This window comes from Nannospalax galili, unplaced genomic scaffold (genome assembly GCF_000622305.1).
Source record: "Nannospalax galili isolate Female #2095 unplaced genomic scaffold, S.galili_v1.0 scaffold305, whole genome shotgun sequence".
Lineage (NCBI taxonomy): Eukaryota > Metazoa > Chordata > Mammalia > Rodentia > Spalacidae > Nannospalax > Nannospalax galili.
Window position 1 is genome coordinate 6,990,886 of NW_008356258.1, and position 23,681 is coordinate 7,014,566.

A 23,681-nucleotide genomic window follows, 5' to 3' on the forward strand; every position below is an offset into this window, starting at 1 on the left:
GATATAATCATAACGGCAGCACCAGAAAAACTCCCTCTTCCTCCTCAAGAACATACTTCTCTATTTGAATATTTGGCAGATTTTTTTGACTCATAAGTGCCTTAGCATATGTCTAATATTTAGTGTTTAGTAATTCTTCAAATAGCAAAAGTAAGACATTTCTTTAATTACTGGTATTTAGTCAGTTTATGTTGAAATTCAGTCATTACACTGACATTCCATCAATTTAATGTGGTTCAAACTATGTATTGTGTGAATAATAACGAACCTTTTCACCATTTTGCTGCTTCTCTGTAGTTGATAATCAATGTGTTTCTTAGAACTTTTCAAAAATTACATATTAAAAGTAATTATATATTAGAAATTATACCAAATATATGCCAAAATTGTATACTAAAAGTAAAATCTTCATAAAAAGTTGATTTTATTCAAATTATGGCCTATGATGACTTTAATATTTTCTCATTTACACAAAGTATATTAGTTTTAAAGAATTTTACTAAAATGTATAATGAAGTATTATTTATTGGCTAGTTGTTTTTTTTTTAATTCATTCATCCATTTCTTTATGAGGTACTGAGGATTGAGCTTAGGATCTGCTAAATGCTAGGCAAGCACTCTACCAAGGAGTTACATCCCCGGGTCATTGTTGAGAAAGCCTAATGACCAATGTATCATGTTGGTGTTGGGAGAAATGATTGTGAAAATGTAGATTGGAATTTTACCATAAATTTCACCAATAACGAACAAAAATCAACAAAGATTGTTCCTAATATTTATGTTTAAATTAGCTGGAAGCTGTATTTCAAATCTCAGTGGAATTAGTTTCATAATGCCTGAGGTTTTACATGGCAGAAAATTAAATAATAGCTTATCTGCAAGCATTTCTACAGGGATAACAAACTCAAGGGCCAGGCTGAGGAAGAGTCCCTGTGTCTTAGTTCCTTGATGGTCTGCATGCTGTTCCAGGTCTGTCCATTTCTTTATTTACAAGATTTCTCAGATAAAGCTTATCTGTGCAAATATTCTGAGAATGTTTTTCTTGTGGAAACTAGTAAAGAAAAAATCCCACAGCTTCTCATGATTAGCAACACAGGTTCTTCCCCTTCTAATCAGTAGTTTCTGCATTTTCTTGAGTCTCTCACAATTACCACTAAGCAAACACTGCCTATTAATGTCTGCTCTCAGGCTTTGCTAGAGAGACTTTGAAAACCTCCAATTGTCTAAGTTACCTTTAAAACCCAGTCAAGGGGTTTTAGTTCTATCCTGACTCCCATCAATAGAAATGAAACAAAACACCACCAATATGATGATTCTTCATGTCAATTAAATTGTATTGACTAGAAGACACTTCTTTGCTTGGAAAGGATGAAAGCTTAATAAAAAGTAATTATTCAGTTCCTAAGTACATTAGACCTTGTAATCTAAATATACATTAACTGGACTTTCTCCAAAGCACAGCCTCAGTAAGGACCTGGGGATCTATTTGGCAGGTGTTTCTAGGTAGAAAAAAATAAAAGCATGGGAAGGTGGAGATGCTAAACTAGGGAAAATCAGAGTAAGAATAGACATTTGCACATGAACGTAAGTAGAGCCTCAATCCCAGTGTTCTGGAGGCTGAGGCAGTAGGATCTCTATTTTAAAATAACATGGGTTACATAGTAAGATCCTGCATCAGAAGGCCACAACTGTTCAAGTTTTAAAGAATAAGAGACTGCAGAGTGTAGGATAGGGCTCCTATATGGAACTCATCAACCCACGGCTCAGGGACCACTGGGGTGGGGGGGGCTGAAGATTGTAAGAGCCAGGGCTGGTTCATGAACACAGGGAGGCAGAGGCTTCTAGGCCACTGGACGCTTGCACATGTGAATTTGTGGCAATGGTGGCATCAAGCATAGGACCCATGTTAACTCATTTAAACAAGGACCCAAAGGAGAGGAGAGAAATAGGTGGCAGGCTGTATTAGCCTGAGAACTATTGGAGACTGCTGCTGGGTGAGGGAGGGTATGACTTACATACAATCTCTAGATGTGCTGACTAGACTCCCATGGATGAATTTATACCGAAGGACATGTGGGTACAAATGCCTGAATGGATAGGACCTAACATGCATAGCAGAATACATGAGGTCTGGTGGGGGTTGGGGGAGGCATGGATGGGGAAGGAGGTCTAAATTTGATTAAGAAATGTATAAAATTACAAATGCTCAATAAAAAATTTACGTAAAAGAAAAGAAAAACACATCAATTCTGGGAGTAGCCAGGGGTTCATGTAGGACATTTGAAGAGGGGTTAGAAAGTCCTTTCAGAATTATCTTTGCAAATAGGAGACACTGGAGCATCTACACACGAGAACACTCCCACTGACTCAGTACTTTGGTGTGTGCTTCAGTTTATAAATTTTGAATAAGAAAAAGGGGTGGACAATTGGCTTGGCCAGTGGAGGCGGGTAGAGGTGGTAAAAGATAATGTGGCATTAGACAATAGATTACGTGGATGTCCTGTTAAAGAAGACTCTTGTGGCCGAAAAAGTAGTTTGTGTAATTTCTATTTACTGTCTAAATTTAGCCCACCAAAATTTCCTTCAAATGCTTTCCCTGGTTCTATTCTCACAGGATTGTCTCTGCTGTCTATAAATCACAGTGAAAGACCTAGAGGTAAATGCTTTCTCTTCCACATTCTTTTGACATTCTACTATGGCCAACCTGAGAGAAGCTGAGGTTTTAGTGTTCTCTTAGCTTTCCAGTAGATGGTTCCTTGGGCTCATTTGGGGCTGAGAACCCATTGTGATTTGTATCTTCCAAGTTCATCCCTCAGCCAGTCTTACTTTCAGCACATTCCCTCTGTAGTACGTTGTGTGCACAGTTATGTGTACGTGTATGCACAGTTTTATGTGCATGTGGAAAACTGAGTTTAGAAATTCCTAGTGATAATTGCCTATATATTATCTTTGAATCTGTCATAATGCTCAAGGTTCACAATTAGCTTTGCTGCTTTGAGTTAAACTACATTTTCTTGGGCTCTATGGAAAATTTCCAACAAAGGAGTTGGGGTGAAGCTCCTTGGCAAAGCACATGTCTAGGATACATGAGGTCCTTGGATCCATCCTCAACACTACAGATAAATAGGCTGAGCAGGGGTGGGGATAAGATTGTAAAATGTATTAGGAACCGTTTTACTGATAATTATAAAAATTTAAACTATGACAGTGAAGAGGGCTGGGCAATTTAACTCAGTGATAGAGAATTTGCCTGGTGTGTGCAAAGCACTGGGTTTGAGCTCCAATGTGGAAAATAAGATAGTGAAGAAAAAAAGTTCCCAGTCTGAAACAAACAAATAGTGGATTTTTCCAAGTGGGAAAACATTGAGTGTTGACAAGATAATGTCCAGGCTATAACTACCCATAAATATCTGACATTCTCTATGGCAAAAATGAACAAGAACGTGTGTGAGGCTTGTGGTTGCAGTTAGTGCTGAGGGAAGGAGGCATGCTCTTCCATTGGCTTACCCGTTCTCTGCACCTGTTCTCGGCACCAAACTTCAATCTTTGGATGATCCTCTGGATTTGGGAAAACAAGCACTAAGTTGATACTACTTAGAAGATCCAAGCAGAATGCTGATTCAAGAAAAGGAAACTCATTTTGTTCTGCAAATACATACTTCTGAGGTTGGAAAGATGGCTCAGAGGTTAAGACCACTGGTTACTCTTCCAGAGGACCTGGGTTTGATTCCCAGCACTCACATGGCAACTAACAATTGTTGTAACTCCAATAACTCTTCTGGCTTCCTCAGGCTTTGCAGGATACATCTGTACTTGCAATACATGTAGGCCAAACACTCATACACTTAAAAATAAATTAAACAATTTAAAAAATATCTACTTTCTCCAATGTATAGAGCAAAAGTGCTTCCACATTGTCTTTTACCCATATGTAGACCAGTAAGTGATGAGGGTATGTTATATAGCTCTTTACTTGGAAGCACCTACCTCTTTGAAAAATCTAATGGATACCTGGAGACCATTGAGCATTCTCTGCTTCCCAGCTCTCTGGGTCAGGACATTAGGAGAAACAACAGTGACTATTGCCCTTTCCCTTGTAACTCTGTGTATGAGCAATGACCAGGCCATCTCTGAAAACACAAAGGAAATAAGACTAGCACAGGATCCAAGATTGATGATTTTCCAGTACAGCATAGCATTTTATTAGCCTATAAAATTTACGTACTTAATATATTTGATTAAGCAGTAGTGAAATCAGAAATTAAGTATGGACCAGACTTTCCAAAATTACAATTTAAAAACTTTTTTTCTTAAGAAAGTTCATATAAAAGTTAAATGATTGTCTTCATATTACATAGCTACTGGTAGAGCTAAGCCTAGAAATAGGTGTGTGGCTTCTAATTATTCTGGGAAGCTTGAAGGCAATCTACTACTTCCAGGTTGAATAAGTGGACAGTGCTGTCTCTGTATAGAGTTCCTAGTGACAGTAGAAATGGACTAAGGATAAAGTGATGGATCCTCTGTCTTGGCTTCATAGTCCTCCAAGCCATTGTTTAGATCTGAGACAAACAAACGGTGTTTCTAGGAAGGGTAGTGTATCATGCACACTGTTCAGAACTGTGGCCATGTAGTGTTACATGCTTCTTCATATATGCTTTACAGACAACCGGCACCAGTGTGGATGAGGTTTCCCCTGCCACTGGAATGCCTTGAGTGAACTCTACAGTTAATGTCAGTACAGCGTGCTCTGGTAAGGATGAAAGGAGAGTTAAGCCAGATGAACTCTAGCATATGATGGGCGGGGCTCTCAGCAGTCTCTGTTTCAGTGAATTTCTTTCTCCAGGGGCATTTCAATTCAATTTTGTCCCTTAAAAGTTGTAGGACTATCCTACTCTGGGAGAGTAAACAACTGCCTCATTAAAAATCTCATCATTTTATGTATCCTAACACTAATAAAAAGCTTTATTGGAATTGAATAGTTAAATGCAAATTTCTTTGGACTTGGCCTCTATTGATTTATTTGACGTCTGCTACATTGAATATAAAAGCACAATTTGGCAAGTCAGATGGCAAGTCAGTTCGATTTGGCAGACTGCTTACTCTTCTTGTAAATAAACGGTATCCAACAAAAATCCACTCTAAAGTTACAGGGTTCAGCTCTCAGTAAGTTGAAAGGAGATCCTGCCTAAGAGGACTAGAAGAGGCTGATTGGCTGCGGCTGGTAGTCAGGGTACATAAAAGGCTGCTGTAGAGCACCTGGGAACGTTGATGCCATTACCTACCTAGGAACCTGAGTGCTCCTCAGTGCCTCTGTACCATGAGCGGGTGCCCGTTTTTAGGAAACAGTGTGGGGTGAGTGTTTTCCTCTTGTAACCAGTGGGAGAATCTTCAGTCTTCTGAATGTGATCATTTTAATTTCTGGATTTAAAGAGCACTGAAACCTGTCACTCACCTTTCCTCTCCTCACTAATAAAACAAACAAAATCAGCAAAAATATTTCATTGCCCGTATTACTAGTTACTTGTGTTTTTTCAAGCTCTATTGTTTGATTTCATTTTTTTTACTTCAACAGCAGATATACTTTGAAAACATTATCCATAGACGACAGTGAAGAAGACAAAGCTCAAAATGGTGTGAACAGAGCCAGCAAAGGGGGGCTGATCTATGGGAACTACTTGCAGGTATGCGTCAGGTCTTTACTGAAGTTTGCTGCTATTGTTAGTCACTGAATCTGGCTACATGACCTCATTCTTTCTTTTTTCTAAATCATCAAGAGTTTTCTGAACCCAATTATGACCCTATTCATACATATTTACGCTTTTTCAAATTTGCTAGAGCAAGTCAAGAGGTGCAAATGCCGTCAGGGCAGAGAGCTCAGAATCTGCACAGAAGAGGGTGGAAGATAAAATGCAGTATAGACAACAGGCAAGCATTGTGCAGAATAGATAAAGATGTGGTCAGTACATCTCAGCCTAGATGACTGCAGATACTCTCTCCTTTCAATCGCTTATCACAAAGTAGAGCTGTTAAAGGCACACACGACTTTCTTGAAATCAGTAGTAAATACAAGAGAGCTACCAGTGAAATACTTAGATGTTATAATAGGTGGCTTTCAATCTGTCTATTTTATTTTTTAAGAAGGAATATGTTTAAGACCCTTGATACCTTTTTCCATAGGCTTCTGAGGATGAGTTGATATTGAATGTCAAGGGCTTCTGGGGGCTCTTTATGAGACAACAGGAAAAAGATTGCAGAATTCCAACTAGCCAAGCAAGTACTCAGGCTTTCAGGTTCCTGGTTTCAGTGACAAACTATTTGCTATGGTAACCTTGCTGCACTGAGTATCTCTAAATCAAATAGAAGTTACAAACTAAAAACAAAAAGTACAAAGTTAACTTATTCCCTGCGAGGTTATTCATTTGTTGTTTAAAAGAAGACAGATTGGTTTATGAGAATTTGAAAGTTTGGCGTTTTTCCAGAACTGTAATCTACTTCTTACGAATGTTGGCTTAAAAATACAAGATCTGCAATCTCAGAATCATTCTTCTCATTTTCTCATTTATAGTTGGAAAAGATTTTGAATGCACAAGAACTTCAAAGTGAAATAAAAGGCAATAAAATCCACGATGAACACCTTTTTATCATAACTCATCAAGGTAAGTCGTCAAGGGCCGGAGACTAGCTATTTGACTTATCACACTAAGATTGCTGTTGTCCTTTGTTTGTAGATGGTGAAAGATTGAGGAACGGTCTTCATTACAACACTTGACAGTGTTCTGTGTCATAAAATCTCACAGGACACTCTGGGCTTTCTAGCAGTAATCTTTGTGTTCCTTTACTGGTAATTAGATTGCATAGGACTCCAGGTTTGTCCTTAATTCCAGAGAGTCCTTTGGTATCTTGGTCTTTTACATAGAATTTGTAAGCTAAGATGGCACTATTTCTTCACTTGTAGCATTAAAAAACTTTAAGGAAATAAATTATTTAGTCAAGTGTGATGGCCCATGCCTTTCATCCCAGCACTCAGGAGGCAGAGGTGAGTGAATCTTTGTGAGACTGAGACCAGCCTGGTCTATATAATGGGTTCTAGGCCAACTGGGTCTGTAAGAAGAAAAGAATCATTTGAATTTATTGTAAATATATAGAATTTCATTAAAATATGAAATAATTTCCAGTTTTCAAATTTCTAAGCAGTGGTATATAGTTTAGGAATTTGTGTCTTTAGGATTTTAAAACCCTTGTACTCTGATATTATATGCAAGTTTTCATACATATATGTATCTTAATTAGGACCATAACCTAAAACATTAAGAACTCTTGCTCTGTGGTTATCAGGGCCAAATTACAGTCCTATCTGACCAGAGACCAGAAGCTCATACAGGTTCTTGCTCCAAGTGCACATACCTTCTTCTGTTCAAGTTCTTGGTATCTTTTTTCCAAATGAGTTCTCACTTCCCTAAATGGTTAAAATGACAGACTCCTTTTAGTGAAGAACTCAAAGACAGAAAAGAGTTGCCTTATTGTGTTAACTTGTTTGTTTGCTTGCTTTTTTATTTTGTTCTGTTTGCCCATGCATTTTTATTGGTGGCTTTTACTAAGCAAAATCAATGGGAGTGGAATCCTGGAATATAAGCAGAAATTTAAAATTCAAAGATGATTTGAGTCCTATCTCTACCATTATGAATTATATGACTTTAGCCAAGTTGATTAGGTCTCAGGCCTCATTCAGAAAATGAAGGATGTTATTGTATGTTCCCACTCACAGCTTCCATGAACGTGAAATGGTATAATGTGTATTAAACACTTAAAGTATAACATACAATTAACTTGAAATAATTGGTGTCCAAGGTGACTTGATAGGGACACTTTCCTTATATTCTTCAGTTACAGCAAGTAATGGGATGATCCATATAAGGTTAAACTTAAAAAGAAACACATAACCTGATTAACAAATATTTGATTTACCTTTTATCCCAACATAAAAATTAGATTTCCCAAAGTCTTGGACATAACTTAAAATTATACCAGAGTTTCCTAATTATCACAGAAGCATAGCTTTATCCACATGATAAAACCACAAGAGATGTACCAGAGACATCAGCTTGTTGTCCTTCAATGCTCATCTCATTATTACAGACACCCAATGTCAAGTACTGTGCCACTCACTGGAAGAAAACAGTAGCTGAGTATGATGAAAATCCTCAGTTAGAGAGCTTTACAATTATCTGAAGGACAAGCTAAGGAAAAGAACTATTTTTACTTGCCAAGAACAGTTCAGTAATGCAGTGAGTCAAAACGTCTTATCATGTCTGCAATGCTGCTACAAATCATCAGACTTTGAAGCACAGGCTTCCACTTAGAGGACGATAGCTATGGGGCCACTGTGCAAAAAGCGTACTAGCCGATATTGAGGAAAATTTGTGTGTTTTAAAAAAATCCCATTTGACATTTTTAGTAACTCGAGATGAAGTGATCCTAACTGCTTCTTCTACTATGCTAGGTGCTAGGAGTGTTCAATGTCAGATGTATTGTTTGGTGGCCCCTATGAAATGGAAAGCAAACTTACATCCTTCAACAGAAATGCTCTGATAGCATTCAGGCTCAGAGAGTGCCTCTGGTCTCAAGTGGGTGTTCTCTGTGATGATGCAATGAGTGAGACTGAATCACTTACAATGTAGAGACCTCTGGGAATTAGTAACCTGGTTAACATGAAGCTTTGCTGTTACTGTTTAATCTCCATCACCTGACTGCTTTCTCATTTGTCTTTGGCCCACAAGAATTTAGAATTTTACAAATAAAGAACAATGAAAACCAAAACAAACTCCAGGACCCCAAAACAAACATCCAAGTTTTCAGATATAAAACCTTACATTCTTTCATGTATGATGTGATAATTAATCTCTATACTTTATAGTTGAAATTGAGTACATCAGCTTCTACCTCAATGCCCAGATTCCATAAAGGAAGTAGGAATGGGTTGTATACTGTATCCTAAAAGATCTAAACTACAGGAGGAATATAATAATGAATATAAAGAATATATGTGTAATGTCTGGGAAAATATCTGACTTTTAATAAAAAGTCAACAGAGCTATTATAAATTTAACATTTATTTCTAGCATAAAATGACTATATTTATTAGTTTATATAGTTACATGTTTTCAATATCATAAATGTATCTTTTATGTAATTATAATAAAAAAGACTCCTATAACTTTCTAAGTAACACATTTTTAATTACAGCTTATGAACTTTGGTTTAAGCAAATTCTCTGGGAATTAGATTCTGTTCGAGAGATCTTTCAAAATGGCCATGTAAGTGTCATGAAATTGGTTTTGTATACTTTTTAACATTTTTGGTTGATTGATTATTTTATATGTATGAGTGTTTCACCTACATGTATGTAAGTGCACCACTGTCGTGCAATGCCCACAGAGAACAGAAGATGCTGTTTTGCATTCCCTGGAACTGGAGCTACAGATAATGTTAGCTATCATGTGGGTGCTGAGAACTGAACCCAGGCCCACTGCAAGAGCAGCCAGTGATCTTAACTACTGAACCATCTCTCCAGCCCATTTCAAGTCAATTGTATAGAACTCAATGTTCTCTTTAAAAGGTGTAATAAATGATGGTAGATTTCCAGGCTAGACAACAAAGCTTCTATAGTAGATAACAAACCTGTATTTTTATTGAGTATTAGCTATTGAAAGGTAAGTGGAATCGTGATGGAAATGAAAATGAAAGAGAAAGAAGAGGTAGAATAATAGGAGGACACAACAGATGGAATAAAAGTCAGAGGACAAAGGACAAGAGGAGGCAGGGCAGAGCAGACTGGGTAGCAGAGGTTCAGCTGCACCCTACTGTCTCCAGCCTCTTCCCTCTTCCCAGGTCCACTCAGGACACTGTCTTAGGTTCTGTCTCTGAGCTTTTGTTCCAAGATCCACAGGCTGTACATGCATGTACACACATGCATTCATATATACACACAGACACAGACGCACGTGTGTGCATGCGCACACACACATGTGCACACACACATGCACACGGAGAAAGAGGGGAGGGGTAAGGACAGAAAGAGATGCTCTTATGAAGGTGAACACACACTTAGGTTTGCCAGTGGCACCTTTGGTTTTCAAGGAAGACTAGACTTAGCCAGGGGCTGCTCAATCCTTATACGGAAGACTCAATGTCACCTTGACCTTTCGTCTCTGAAACAAAACTTATATAGAAAATGGTTCTGAAATTAGTGGAAGCTGCTTTCCCAAATTTCTTTGACCTAGTGTCTGTATAGTTGTTTTATTTTTCAAAAAAGAAAATTCTGATTTTGTAGCTGTTTCTTGCCTGCCATTCAAAAGTGCTAATGCCCAATATATATTAATGGAAAATTTTATTTCCAAACTTTCTTGCTAAGATTCACATCAAACTGGTAGAAATGTGCTGTCATCCACAGTTTTTTCTGTATATTCTCACAATCAGAATTGACTGCTCAGGGTGTTCTTCCTACCCCACCAGGTCAGGGATGAGAGAAACATGCTCAAGGTAGTGACACGGATGCACCGTGTGGTGGTGATTCTCAAGCTCCTGGTACAGCAGTTCTCTGTGCTGGAAACAATGACGGCCTTGGACTTCAATGACTTCAGGTGTGTACTGAACAATTTAGAGGGCGATGGTGCTCACTGGTTCCTTCTGGTGTTGTAAGAGATTAACGTGTGTGTGGAATGACAAGAGGGGGCTGTTCCCTTGGCAGGTTAAGGACATTGAGGTCTTTAATCACAAAATAATTGAGAATTTGGTGAAAACATCTTATAACTCATTTTTACATAAAAGAACTAGTAAAATAGAATAATTTCAGTTCACTATTGTGTGTCTTGTTTCTTTCAACAAAAGATATTAAACATCAAACAAACAGCTTAAAATCTGAAAGTATAAGAAACAGAAGTGCAAGCTGTCACCAATGCCGTAGGTTATTATGAGCAGGGTCCCTGGAGCCTGGAAGACTCTATTTCCATATGGTCAGGCACCTCCTCCTTGGCTCTAACATCTTTCTGCCCCGTCTTCCCCACGCAAGCCGAAGAAGACAAAACCCCAGCATAGAACTGTGGAAACGGACAGCAGGCCCAATCTTAGCCAAAGAACTCTTCACAGCTGATCACTGCTGTGAGAAGAGCTAATCTTTAAGGAAGTGACTCTAGATAGGCTGACTGGACCCCAGTGGAATTTGCACTGAGGGATGTCTGGCAATACTAACTTGACTTGATAGGCCTTAACATAAATGACAGAATGCATGAAATACAGTTGGGGGGTATGAGAGGGTGCTGCTGGGGAAGGGGGTATAAAGATGATTAAGATGTTGGGTATGAAATACCAAAAAACTCAATAAATTATACAAAGAAAGAAACAGAACTGACATATAAAGAAGTATGTCACCCACATGTCAGTATTTACTTTGCACTGTGTCAACTTTTGCTCTAAAATTCCAAACAATCAAAGCCACATGTATAACTGTGTACTTATCTGTATCTGTTTTTGTTAAAAAGCACACGTGCAAGTTTTTTTCTTCTTACTAAAATTAGAGAAGAAATCTTTTCAAAAATTTATATTGGATACACAATATAGTGAAATATGCAGTCTCAAACCAGTTTTACAGTGAAAGAAAAATGGTAGAAATATAGGTGGTAGATTTTAAGAAATTAAAATATCAGCTTAGAGAAAGGCATTCAGGAAGATGAAAGAGTCCCAATGGTTTGCAGAGCAAGACTAGCAACATCTGCAGAGAAGAAATCTTTTCAAAAATTTATATTGGATACACAATATAGTGAAATATGCAGTCTCAAACCAGTTTTACAGTGAAAGAAAAATGGTAGAAATATAGGTGGTAGATTTTAAGAAATTAAAATCTCAGCTTAGAGAAAGGCATTCAGGAAGATGAAAGAGTCCCAATGGTTTGCAGAGCAAGACTAGCAACATCTGCGATGGCCTTTGTGCTAGCAGCATCTTATTTCTTTTACTTGCATTATCTCATTGATGCTCATAGTAATGCTAGCTATGAGATGCATGATGATATTCAAGAATATCACTTGTAAGCAGTATTAAACAACATTTGCATGCAATCTTTCACCAACCTCTGTGGAAAAAGCACCATTTTATATATCCACCTGTCTTTATTTTAGGACAAAAATTAAGGCCCGCATACACACATATACAACGTGTACATTTGTTCAATCTATGCTTATAGCAAGTTTGTGTAATGTGTAATATCTGTAAAGTAATATATACTAAAATATGTATCATACACATATTAGAATATATGTCATTTCCTAACTGTAGAAGCTATCTACCTTCAAACTGGTCAGCAGTGATGATGGTATTTAAGAAGCTCATTTCCCTTATTTAAATGAGGGCCTGATCCTCGGTGGAACTCTGGGTGGTGGTCCACTCCTGATGATGGTCTGACAACCCTTCGCTTTTGAGGACTCCATTACAGTGATATACAATGACAATTCGTCTCCTTTTTCTCCTCTTCCCTTCTGTTTCTTCTCAGGGAGTACTTATCTCCAGCATCAGGCTTCCAGAGTTTACAGTTCCGACTGCTAGAAAACAAGATAGGTGTTCTTCAGAGCTTGAGAGTCCCTTACAATAGAAGGCACTATCGCGATAACTTCAGAGGGGTGGATAACGAGGTGCTGCTGAAGTCCGAGCAGGAGCAGACTCTTCTGCAGCTAGTGGAGGTGTGCACTAGCCGACTGCCTCTCAGCGTCTGCTACTTCATAATTTTAATGTTCATGGCTCACATCAAAGTTGAGTTACATTCATGATAAATGAGGACAGAAAAAATCCTCAAAAATACTATACTAAATGAACTTCTTAAAATACTAAGAATATTGAGAAATTCAGCAAGATTTTTATAATAAGTTATATTTCAGGACTGGAAAAATGGCTCAGTGCTTAAGAGCTCTGTCTGTTCTTACAGAAGACTAGGGTTTGAATCCCATCAGTCGTTCCAAGGGATCCAATGCCCTCTACTGACCTCTCTGGGCATCGCATGATGCGGGTGCACTCACACACATGCAGGAAATAGACTCATACACATACAAAAGTAAACAAATTTTGAAAATAATTTCAATATTTATTAACATAATCTAGTTACATATTAAGCATTCCTACAAAGCAATATATAATTAATTGGGCCTTTTTTTTGGAAGGACTGTGGTTGACTATTCAATCAGTTTTATTTCTTCAAAATATAGTATAACTAAAAAATTTTACTTGGGTATTTTTATTACTGAAAGTAAATTACTAAGAATATTTTCTTCACAAAAGATTACCCTTCCTATTCAAAATCTGTAGGATTCTATAAATAATATTTAGGGATTACTCATTTAATTGTAAAAATGGATGCATGAATGTTATGCTTGCATGTATGTAAATGCACCCGTGTTATGTAGTGCCCTTGGAGGAGAGTTGTTAACTGCCATGTTGGTGTTGGGATTCGAACACAAGAGCAGGCAGTGCTGTAAACCGCTGAGGCATCTCTCCAGTCCCTAATTTGACTTTTTTTTTAAATGGTAGTTTGTGAAGTAATATTTGTAATGATTTTCATCACTAAGCCTTTTCCTTCCCATATTAAATTTCTCCTCTAGTGAATTATATTCTGTTTTTTAATCCCCTGGGTGTTGTGAATGTGAAGTTCGTTTACTATTGTCTACATATTATTGTAAAATTTGTAATAAATATAGAGAAAGGAAGGATAAAAAATCTAATTTCAAAACTAAATACAGACTAAATGAGAAACCATAGAAGTGCATAAGTTCCATTTATTTCTAGACTATTAGGTCTTTTGCTATCTTAAAATAATTGTATAGGAACCTAAAGTGATGTCTCAGTGATTACGAGCAGTTACTTCTAGTCCAGGGGACCCTAGTTCAGTTCCCAATACTGAGATAGGGTCCTTCACAACTGCCTATGACTCCAGCCCCCGGGAATCCAATGTCCTCAACAGGCACTGCAACAGGCCCATGCACAGCTGCACACATATATGCATAATTAAAAATAGCAATAAAGTGTTTAAAAATAATTGTCTGATTATTCAATTTTAAAGCTTCAAATTGATTTTTAACTTCGAAATTAAGATTATATCTGATGCATGTCACACTTTCTTTTTAAAATTTTTATTAATATTTTATATGTATAAGTGTTTTGCCTACATGTATGTAAGTGCACCATATTGTGCAATGTCCATACAGGCCAGAAGAGGACATCAGATCCTCTGTAACTAGAATTAAAAACAGGTGTCAGCTGCCATGTGGGTGCTGGGAATCCAACCTAGATCCTCTGTGAGGGCATCCAATGCTCTTCACCACAGAATCATCTTTCTATCCTCATGTTATATTTTCTTTAGTTCTTAAAACCATGTATTTTGAAAGAGAACCAAATGTCATTAAGACAATGATTGAATATGTTCATTGATTTCTAGGAGAAAATTGCTAATTTCAGCAGGATCTAGACAGTAAACTATTACTGATGGCTATCTTAAAGACTAAGAAGATGAAACATATCAACTGCTATTTCATAAATATAAAAAGGAAAGAAATATTTACAAATAAACTTTAACATATTTCTCACAATTATGAAGATTTTTTAAATTTATGATATTAGCTGTATGTTATATATTTTTAAAAATTTACCATGTATTTACCTAAATAATTATTTACTTAAGGCATGGCTAGAAAGAACACCTGGTTTAGAGCCACATGGATTTAACTTCTGGGGAAAGTTTGAAAAAAATATCATGAAAGGTCTGGAAGAGGAATTCCTACAGATTCAGGTAATTATTGCATTGTAACGTAAGTTGCTACACAAAGAATGAGAACTTTGATTCATAAATTGTCTGATGTGACAATTTTCCTTGCATTGTTTTTCTTTCATAAATGTGTCTTCTGGGATTACACGTTACATGACTGCCTTATTTTTCTTCATGTAGAATAATAATGATGCTAAATTAAGACCTATATAGGCAAAATTCTTACCTGTGATAAACAGCCAGGATTCATAGAAATTTTCATTCCTATTGAAAATTGAACATAGTGGTCAATTCTAGGCATAATTAGGCATGGAAGAGGGCAATCGGTCAAATATATGTAGCCACATCACTTTTCTTTTGCTCTTATTTCTGCTAGGTCCTTTCTGTTGACCATAGGCAATGTCAGCTTGCTCTTATGTAAAAGATGCTGTTGATCACTTATTTCCCTCAGACTACAGGTCTCTCACCCTTGCTGAAATCTGTGGCTCTATTTCTCCTAAGGGAAGCATTCTAAAGCAGCAATCTGTTGTCTACTCACAAGGATTAATGCAGTATTTTCCCTAAAGGCTAAAGAAGAGTCTGAAGAAAAAGAGGAACAGATGGCCGAATATCGGAAGCAGAAAGAGGTGTTACTGTCCTTATTTGATGAGAGACGCCATGACCATCTCCTCAGTAAAGGTAGATGTCGTGTCCTAAAAATCTTTTCCCTCTAATGTTAGCATAAGAAGAACAACAAAGTAATGTTATGAGCCTTTCAAGCCTAACTTGGGGGAAATGAAATAGGAATTGCTATTCTATTTATAGAAGCAAGAACTGGTAAGTGGCATCTCTGACAACCCTTAATTAACAAGGTTGTGAACCAGTGAATTTATAAGATGCTAGCAAAAAAACTTGCAGAGCAGATGCTTCTCATGAGGGATGCCAAGGAACATTTTTATTATAAAGTAACTCAAAACCTTTTAGGAAAGAAGCAGAAGTAGTTACTTTTTAATTATGAAACACAAAGTCTGGCAGTGATGAGATCAGCATTAAATTCTATGTGTTAACCATTGCTGAACTCCGTTTTCTAAAAATCCTCAGGAAACTATGACAAATCATTTTTTTTTCTGGAGAAAGAGGCAAAGTGTTTCATTAGTTTGCACACCACAATTTTATAAAATCATCGTGCCTTTTAAAACCAAGGAGATTAATTGTAAGTGTATTAGAGAAAACGGTTTGATTTCAAACAGAGTTTCAATATGTAGCAGTCTGTCCGTAAATCCATGATTCTCTTGCCTCAACTTCTGAGTACTAGGACTACAGATGTGTACCACTGCACTATGAAAAAAGAAACAAATCAAAACAACAGCAAAAATCTAACTACTTTCAAACAAGAATAAAATGATTCTTGTTTATTTTTTGAAAAGTGAATTATTATACTGCTTCAACTACAAAATACATTTATTTATTTTTTCTTTATATCATGATTTCCTAATAGAACACTTAACATGTTTGATGATTTAAAATATATGTATACAATATTATGTATATGTATATATATATATTTGCCTTTTAGAACCACAGGTTACTAAATTCAAACCAAATAATAAAAAAATTAAAACTAAAAAAAGTTAGATTATTTTTCCCAAAAAGCGCATAAGGCATTTAACTACTTAAGGTGATAATAGCAAATTATATGATTGTCCAAAATTACCTGTTGGATTCAAGCTTGCTGGAAACTGGGGATGTCATTCAGTGGTATAGTCCTATCCTACTATATCCAAGGTGTTGGAGTCAATGTTCAGCACCAAAGAAAAGAGAGACTAATGCTGAGAACTTTCTGTTCCTTCAGGTGAAAGGCGACTGTCCTACAGGGCTCTGCAGGGGGCACTGATGATTTATTTCTACAGGTAAAACCAAACATGAAGAAAAGAAATAGTTGTTAAAATTGAGGAGTAGATATAGAAAATATGTCAAGGATTCACTTTATAAATTATAATCATAAATTCATGCAATATTTTAGTTTTTGGAGAAAACAAAATAATGGCATTTTGAAAAGCTTTAAAATAAAAAGAGCATCACCTTGCCCTTATGTTGGACTATATATACACACACGCAAATTAACTTGTCTTAAATTATATGAAATATTTTATACCATTAAGTGTCCTAAAATGTCAATGTTTATTTTTCTTAGAAATTCAATTGTGAAATTATTATTTAATTAAAGAATAGCTACAGAAGACTTCCTGTTTAATAACATAAGAAGTGGGACCAACAAGATGGCTCAGAGGATAAAGGGGCTTGTTGCCAAGCCTGACAATCTGAGTTAGATCCCTGGGCTCCACATGATGGAAGGAAAGATCCAAGTCCCATAAAGTGTCTTTAATTTTTCAAATCCTCTCAAATCTGTTTGTTTGGAATTAAAAGGAACAAAACTTCTTCCTCTCAAAAGAAATAGATGCTACTCAAAACTTGTGTCCTATATAAAATACTGAGAAGCTTAAAGGGTTAGAGGGAAAATGTATCCAGGTGTGTCAGACGAGATAGAATTGGTTTTTCGTGTTTTATTATCTGCCCCCAAACTTTTGATTATTGTTAGCATTTTACTTAATTACTGTACATATTTTCCTTTAAATCATATGTTATCAGGCAAGCCTATGTCTGGTTACTTTATCCATAGCATATGGAACATTCTAGCCTTCATGCAAACACTGGACTACTGAATAGTAGTATTATCCCATTTTCTGAGGTAAAGAAACAGAGCCTCAAAGGATAAACCAAAGGTTGGACAGCTCCTGAGAGCTGAGTTGACAAGGGAACACACTGTGGAGCTCTGGCTTGCCTTGATGCACCAGGTGTGCTTAAACAGAGGGCGTTTCCTTACCTGCTTACCACCGTCTCCTTCAGGGAAGAGCCTCGTTTCCAGGTCCCTTTCCAGTTGCTGACCTTCCTCATGGACATAGACACACTCATGACCAAATGGAGATGTAAGTCCTCCTTTGCACCTCTTCCGTCCTGTTCCTTTGCCATAATGCTTTTTATGACTCAATAAAGTTTTCATTTAGTTTAGAATCAAAAGGAAGACTGAACTTTATATCAAGGAAAGCCCTTCAATATGTAATAGTGATATTTTCATCCTTAGGCCAATGGCTTTTAACCTAAATTTAGTTAATGTTTATTGGTGTATAAATAATGGGTTTAATTATGGTATTTTCATACTTATATTTTTGCACTTTCATTTTTAAGCTTTCATTTTTTATTTTTATTTTATGTGTATGTGTTTTTGTCTGCATGTGTGCAAGTATATCCATGAGTGGATGGATAGCCTGTGGAGGTCAGACAAAGGTATTGGATCCCCTGGAACTGGAGTTAGTGATGGTTGTTAACTGCCATTCGGGTGCCAGGAACTGAACCCTCTGGAAGAGCAGTCAGTGCCCTTAACCACTGAGCCATCTCTCCAGCCCCTTGGATGCTCCCTTCATATTCAGTCTATTACTACTGACCTCCTTTTTCCTTCTCCTTCCTTGCTTGTTCTCCCCCCCCCCCAGTTCTCCTTCTACTTTGAAGTGTGTATTATTAAACACAGGCCCAATGAGAGAAAACATGTAACCCTTTGTCTTCCTTACTCCTCCTGTACCCTACCTCTCCTTCCTCCTCTGACCTTGGCTTGACATGCTGAACATGCTGATCTCCAGGTTCATCTGTTACAATATAATTTCCATAGGCATTTCTATTTTTCACTGGAGAAAGGATCCCACAAATACACATCTGGGGAGGACTCATGAAAGTCATTATGTAGCCCCGTCTCCCCCTTGCTGTGCTCAGAAACTAAAAGCAATGGATGCATATAGCCTAAACCATGGGGATGCTAGGCAACCCGATGGTCTCATCTGGTACTTACATGTGACCTTTCCATCTGGCTAAGTGATAAGGTGTTAGCCTTTGCTGAAGCAATAATCATTACCAATCCTCCAGTTTTAGAACACTGTGGAACTAATGGCAGAAAAATATCCATGCAGTAAATTTGTGTGTTTGCCTAGATAACCATGTGTGCATGGTGCACAGGATGCTGGGCAGCAAAGCTGGCACTGGGGGATCCTCAGGCTATCATTACCTGCGTTCAACTGTGAGGTGAGTGGGGGCTTCATCATGGTGGAAGTCACCAGGTCTTGGTTTCTGTACATCTATGTGTGTCATCTAGCTAAAGCCATTTATATTTGCTCCTTTCATATCTGATGGTAGCACACTGTAGTTAGCTGGCAATTATTCCCCCTGAGCCCCTGGAGGTAATTGTATAAAACCCTAAATTATGGAAGTTCACCATTTTGATCGTATAATGAAAGGAGACTGTGTATCAATGATTTTCCAGCTGGCAATGCTATGGAGGAATTAATAGCCTTTGCACCCAGGAGAAAAAGTCTTTGACTCCTCAGGCTCATTTTTAACATATTTTATTTATGATTTTTATTTTTTTTTGTATGAGTGTTTTGCCTGCATATGTGTTAAGTGCACCCATGTTGCACAATGCCCACAGAGGTCAGAGGAGGGCGTCAGGCTCATTTTTAACATATTTATTTTTTATTTTTTATTTTTTTTGTATGAGTGTTTTGCCTGCATATGTGTTAAGTGCACCCATGTTGCACAATGCCCACAGAGGTCAGAGGAGGGCGTCAGAGTCCCCTGGAACTAGAGTTATGGATGGTTGTTAGCCACCATGTAGGTGCTGGGAATCCAATCTGGGTCCTCTGCAAGAGCAGGCAGTCTTCTTAACCACTGAGCCATCTCTCCAGGCCCCAGACTCATTTTTTTAAAATTGTTTGTTCCTTGACATTTTTGTACATGTATAAAATACATTCTGATTACTTTCGACCCTGTTCTTCCTCTTCTCTCACTCCCTTATCAACCATTTCTCTTGTCCATAAATCCTTTTTTCTGTATCCATATGCTTGCTTTATTTTGAAACCCAATGAGTTTAACTGTGGCCATCCTTGTGACCCTGGATTTGAAACTCTCCACTGTCGCTTGGTGGACTCACCAGTCATTATGTAACTGAAATCAATGATTCCCATTTCCCAGCATCTATCAGTGGCCACTAGTGTGTGGGTAGGGGCAGGACACCTTTGAGGCCCTCTCCCCTTTGTTGACAGGCCCATTTTGTGCAGGCTCAGTGTAGCTAAGGGCAGTTGCATTGAGTCCACGATTGGAATGCGTGTATCATGCCCAGAGGATGGCATTCCATAGCCCTTCTGCCTATTTTCCAGATCTTACATTCTTTCTAGGCTGTCTTCTGCAAAGTTCCTGAGCCTGAGCCTTAGAGGGGGTAGTATAAATGACTCGTTTATGATGTAGTTCAAGTTTTGATCAGACTAAAAGTGTCATCATTAATTTCTCTAAAGTCTTGGTCAGATGGATGACACAACTAAAAGAATTTCTTGTTTCACTATATACCTGTTTTTATTACAAAATTGTTTTCAACCAGTCGGTGGATGCCTTTTCTTAGTATCTATAAGGACAAAGGTCAATGTATATTTAGGACTTGAAACTTGCTAGCACAGCTTCTTGGACATTTGTGTTCTAATTTTATTTAATAGACAGAACATTATAGATAGAAGGATACATTAGGAAACTGGAAAACCTGGCTCCCTGGGAAAGAAGAATAAATTAATAATTTTCATATATTCAGTTAGGCCCCTAATTCTTTCTAGTACATGGCTTCCCTTGCTAACCTTATGACCAGAACGGATAACTAATAACATGCACAAGTTGAAATTCTTTTCTATTCATGTTTGCTTTCCTTGGGAATAAATTATTTATGCAAAAATTGGTCAATGATTTTCTGTACAAAATGAGCAGATACTGGGAGTAATAACACAAACAGAATTTCCAGTGCGTAGTTCTATGTCACTTAATCGGGACAAAGTCCTAGCCAGAGGGAGTATTGCAGTTTTTATTCTAATGAGTAGAAATTAGAACTTTGACTCTTAAACCTCTTAGCCAAGGCCTGATGTGTTGCAAGTGACTGAAACAGAATTCCAAACCAGATGTGGTTGACTTCAAAGACAATATTCTTCCTCTATAAAATTTTACCATCTAAAATACTTTTCTACTTAAAAACTATTTTAAATAGCTAACAGACATGAAAGCAATTTTAATATGAATACCACTCTATAGATATTTGTGATGAGTAAAAGATGATATTTCAATTTATAATCCTTCAATAAAAGGTACTTGGCAGCTATTTTGCAGCCAGGAGATATTTTCCAGTGAACAACTAAGAACTCATGTTTTAAATTTATGACTTTACATACCACCCTTTAAAAATAAGGACACTCCCTCATGTGCATGAAGACAGCATGACAATAACTGCTGTTGGTTTAATATAGGTCCCTTTGTTCTGAACCAAACACAATATGCTGTTTATGAGCATGACTCTTAGATGTGATTGAAAACTCAGCAATCTTAATACTAATACAACATAATGCCTAACATATATGTAATATAGACATCATATAAGATATAGTGCCAAATATTTATCATTTATTGGAGACATATAAGGAAACAATCTTGGGAGCAGCAAATTCTGCATATTTCAAACCACCAATCTAACACTTCTGTATGTACGTGTTTCCAGTGACCGGTACAAGGTATTTGTGGACTTATTTAACCTTTCAACATATCTGGTTCCCCGACACTGGATACCGAAGATGAACCCAATCGTTCACAGATTCCTTTATACAGCTGAACATTGTGACAGCTCTTACTTCAGCAGTGATGAATCTGAGTAACTTCATGTGAACATCAATGCAAAATGTGGATTTCTCGGTCTAGTCTTTATTTTCAAAATTTTCATGAATATATGGATTTTAGAGTAACATATTTATGTACATAGTTCAGTAACATGGTGTTCTGGTTCAATTATGGAAATAATTTATTACTTTGTATTTTGTGATGACATAAAAAGAATCCTACAATGAGAAATAATTCAATTAAATTTTAGCATTGTACAGTGTTTTCCTATTAAAAACTCAATTGTTCCTGATACTTTAATGGAACTAATTTTTATAATTATATCTTATTGTTTCATGCTTTCTAAACTTGTTATCCTAAAGTTGATTCAGATAGTATATGCAATAATATGTGCCATTCTAAACAAATTATCAAACTTTAAAGTAACAAATATAGTCTGTGGCTGTGTATTGTTTGTGAAACACTGTTAGGAATCTTCATGACTAGTTGCAGAAATCTAACTGAAGCTTTCCCAGAAGAAAGTTAAGGGCTGATTATTCCATTAGCTCTCAGAATTCAAAGGAGCTTGAGGACTACTGACTCCAAAGGAACCCAGTTCAGTTCCTAGAATATTTTATTCTTGAAAAATTTTGAAGGTGTTCTTACCGCTTCTGTGGCAAGGTTAGATGCAGTTTTCATGCTGTGGGCCACTCTTTTCCGTGGGCTGTGTCTCTGCATTCAGAAGGACAAAGGCGATCTTTATCCTGCTCAAAGGCCTGTAGGTTAGGAGGTAGTCACTGCTAGCACATAGAAGAATTGTCAAGGTACAATTAGTAGTTCCCCAAGGAGAAAATTCTTTCCAACAGAATGAATAGATCAATAATAGCAATACTATCCATTCCTAATACACATATTATACTAAGAGTTTAGATCAGACCCATATTTTAGTCTTCTTTTTCTATGGTGACAACATTTAGTTAAGTTCCTGGTATGGGAGAGGTACATAATATTAATGAAAGTAATCTAAAGTGTACATCAATTTTGAACTAGATAAAAGATCTCTAACAAGGAAGAACTACTTGATGGAAGTGGACCATTCATTGGTTTCTATCACAGCATCTTCCTCATAAGGATAATATTTAGCTGGTCTCTATGTTGCATGTAAAGTTACACCATCTGTGTCCTGGGGCTCTGCATTCGTGAATCTAATTAATTATCAATTTTGAATATATTAAAGAACAATTTGCACCTATATTTTACTTATCCATTTTCTTGGCAGTATTCTGTATATAATGTAACTATAAACATAGAGTGCATCTCATACTTTGTATTACAAGTATCCTAGAAATGAGTTAGAGTATAGGGAAGGGCATACATTGATTATATACAAATACTGTGGTATTTTACATAAAAGAATTGGGCGTTTATGGATTTTGCTATCTGTGTGGCTCCTGGAACTGGTGTTCAATGGGCATAGAGGGAAGGCTACAACTGCTGTCATCTACATTTCTCTGTCTCTGTGTGTGTGTGTGTGCATGCGCACGCCTAGTGTGTCTGTGTGTGCCTGTGTGCCTGCGTGCATGCGTGAGTTTGCTTATTCATGCTTGTGCATACATAGTATACAATGCTGGTTAAGCTGAAAAAACACAGAGGCAAATGCCATAGTGGCAGTACCTTGGAAATCAGCAAGCTAAAACAAATGCTTAGCTATCAACTGTCTACTGTGTTACAACTACCACTGAAAAACTAGTTTCCATCTACCTAGGGAGAACTTACTTTCCAAGTATCATCTCTCATGAAACAATGAAGAAGTATGTTAATAGATGTTATATCACCAAATGCCATGGGACCCTGGATAAATGCTATTTGTCAACGTTTATCTTTCTCTAATAGGCTACATGATTGATTAAGTTCTTTGCATCTATATTTCCTGGCATGACCAAATACCATTGCAAGGGTTTTTCTCTAAGGATGCAATAATTCTTTTTTTTTTTTTTAACTTTTACAAAACTTTAAACTGGAGAATTTCATACATGCTTATAAGGTGTTTTGATCAAATCCATGCCCACTCCTTCCCCTCCAACTCCTCCCATGTCTCCTCATCACTTTTTCCTGACAACTTCATGTACTCTTTCTTTCTTTTTTTCCACAAAGCTTTTTGCTTCTCTAACATTTC

The 23,681-nt window shown here is 37.0% G+C and overlaps 1 protein-coding gene across 4 annotated transcripts; it reads left to right on the forward strand.

The window, feature by feature from the left end:
* Nucleotides 1-5,154: 5,154 nt before the first annotated feature.
* Tdo2 (tryptophan 2,3-dioxygenase) lies at nt 5,155-22,932 on the forward strand. 4 transcript variants are annotated; one of them, XM_029556740.1, is made up of 12 exons: nt 5,155-5,352; nt 5,573-5,681; nt 6,566-6,656; nt 9,244-9,314; nt 10,513-10,640; nt 12,542-12,797; nt 14,717-14,824; nt 15,367-15,478; nt 16,632-16,689; nt 17,687-17,766; nt 18,820-18,910; nt 21,411-22,932. In XM_029556740.1, exons 1-12 carry the CDS (start codon nt 5,318-5,320, stop codon nt 21,562-21,564), a joined length of 1,293 nt encoding a protein of 430 aa, XP_029412600.1. In that variant the 5' UTR covers nt 5,155-5,317; the 3' UTR covers nt 21,565-22,932. The 4 variants fall into 4 exon arrangements, with proteins under 4 accessions (XP_029412600.1, XP_029412601.1, XP_008852527.1 ...); XM_029556741.1 differs by having other exon boundaries at nt 5,166-5,352; nt 5,576-5,681; XM_008854305.3 differs by having other exon boundaries at nt 5,174-5,352; nt 5,576-5,681; nt 12,542-12,728.
* Nucleotides 22,933-23,681: the final 749 nt, after the last annotated feature.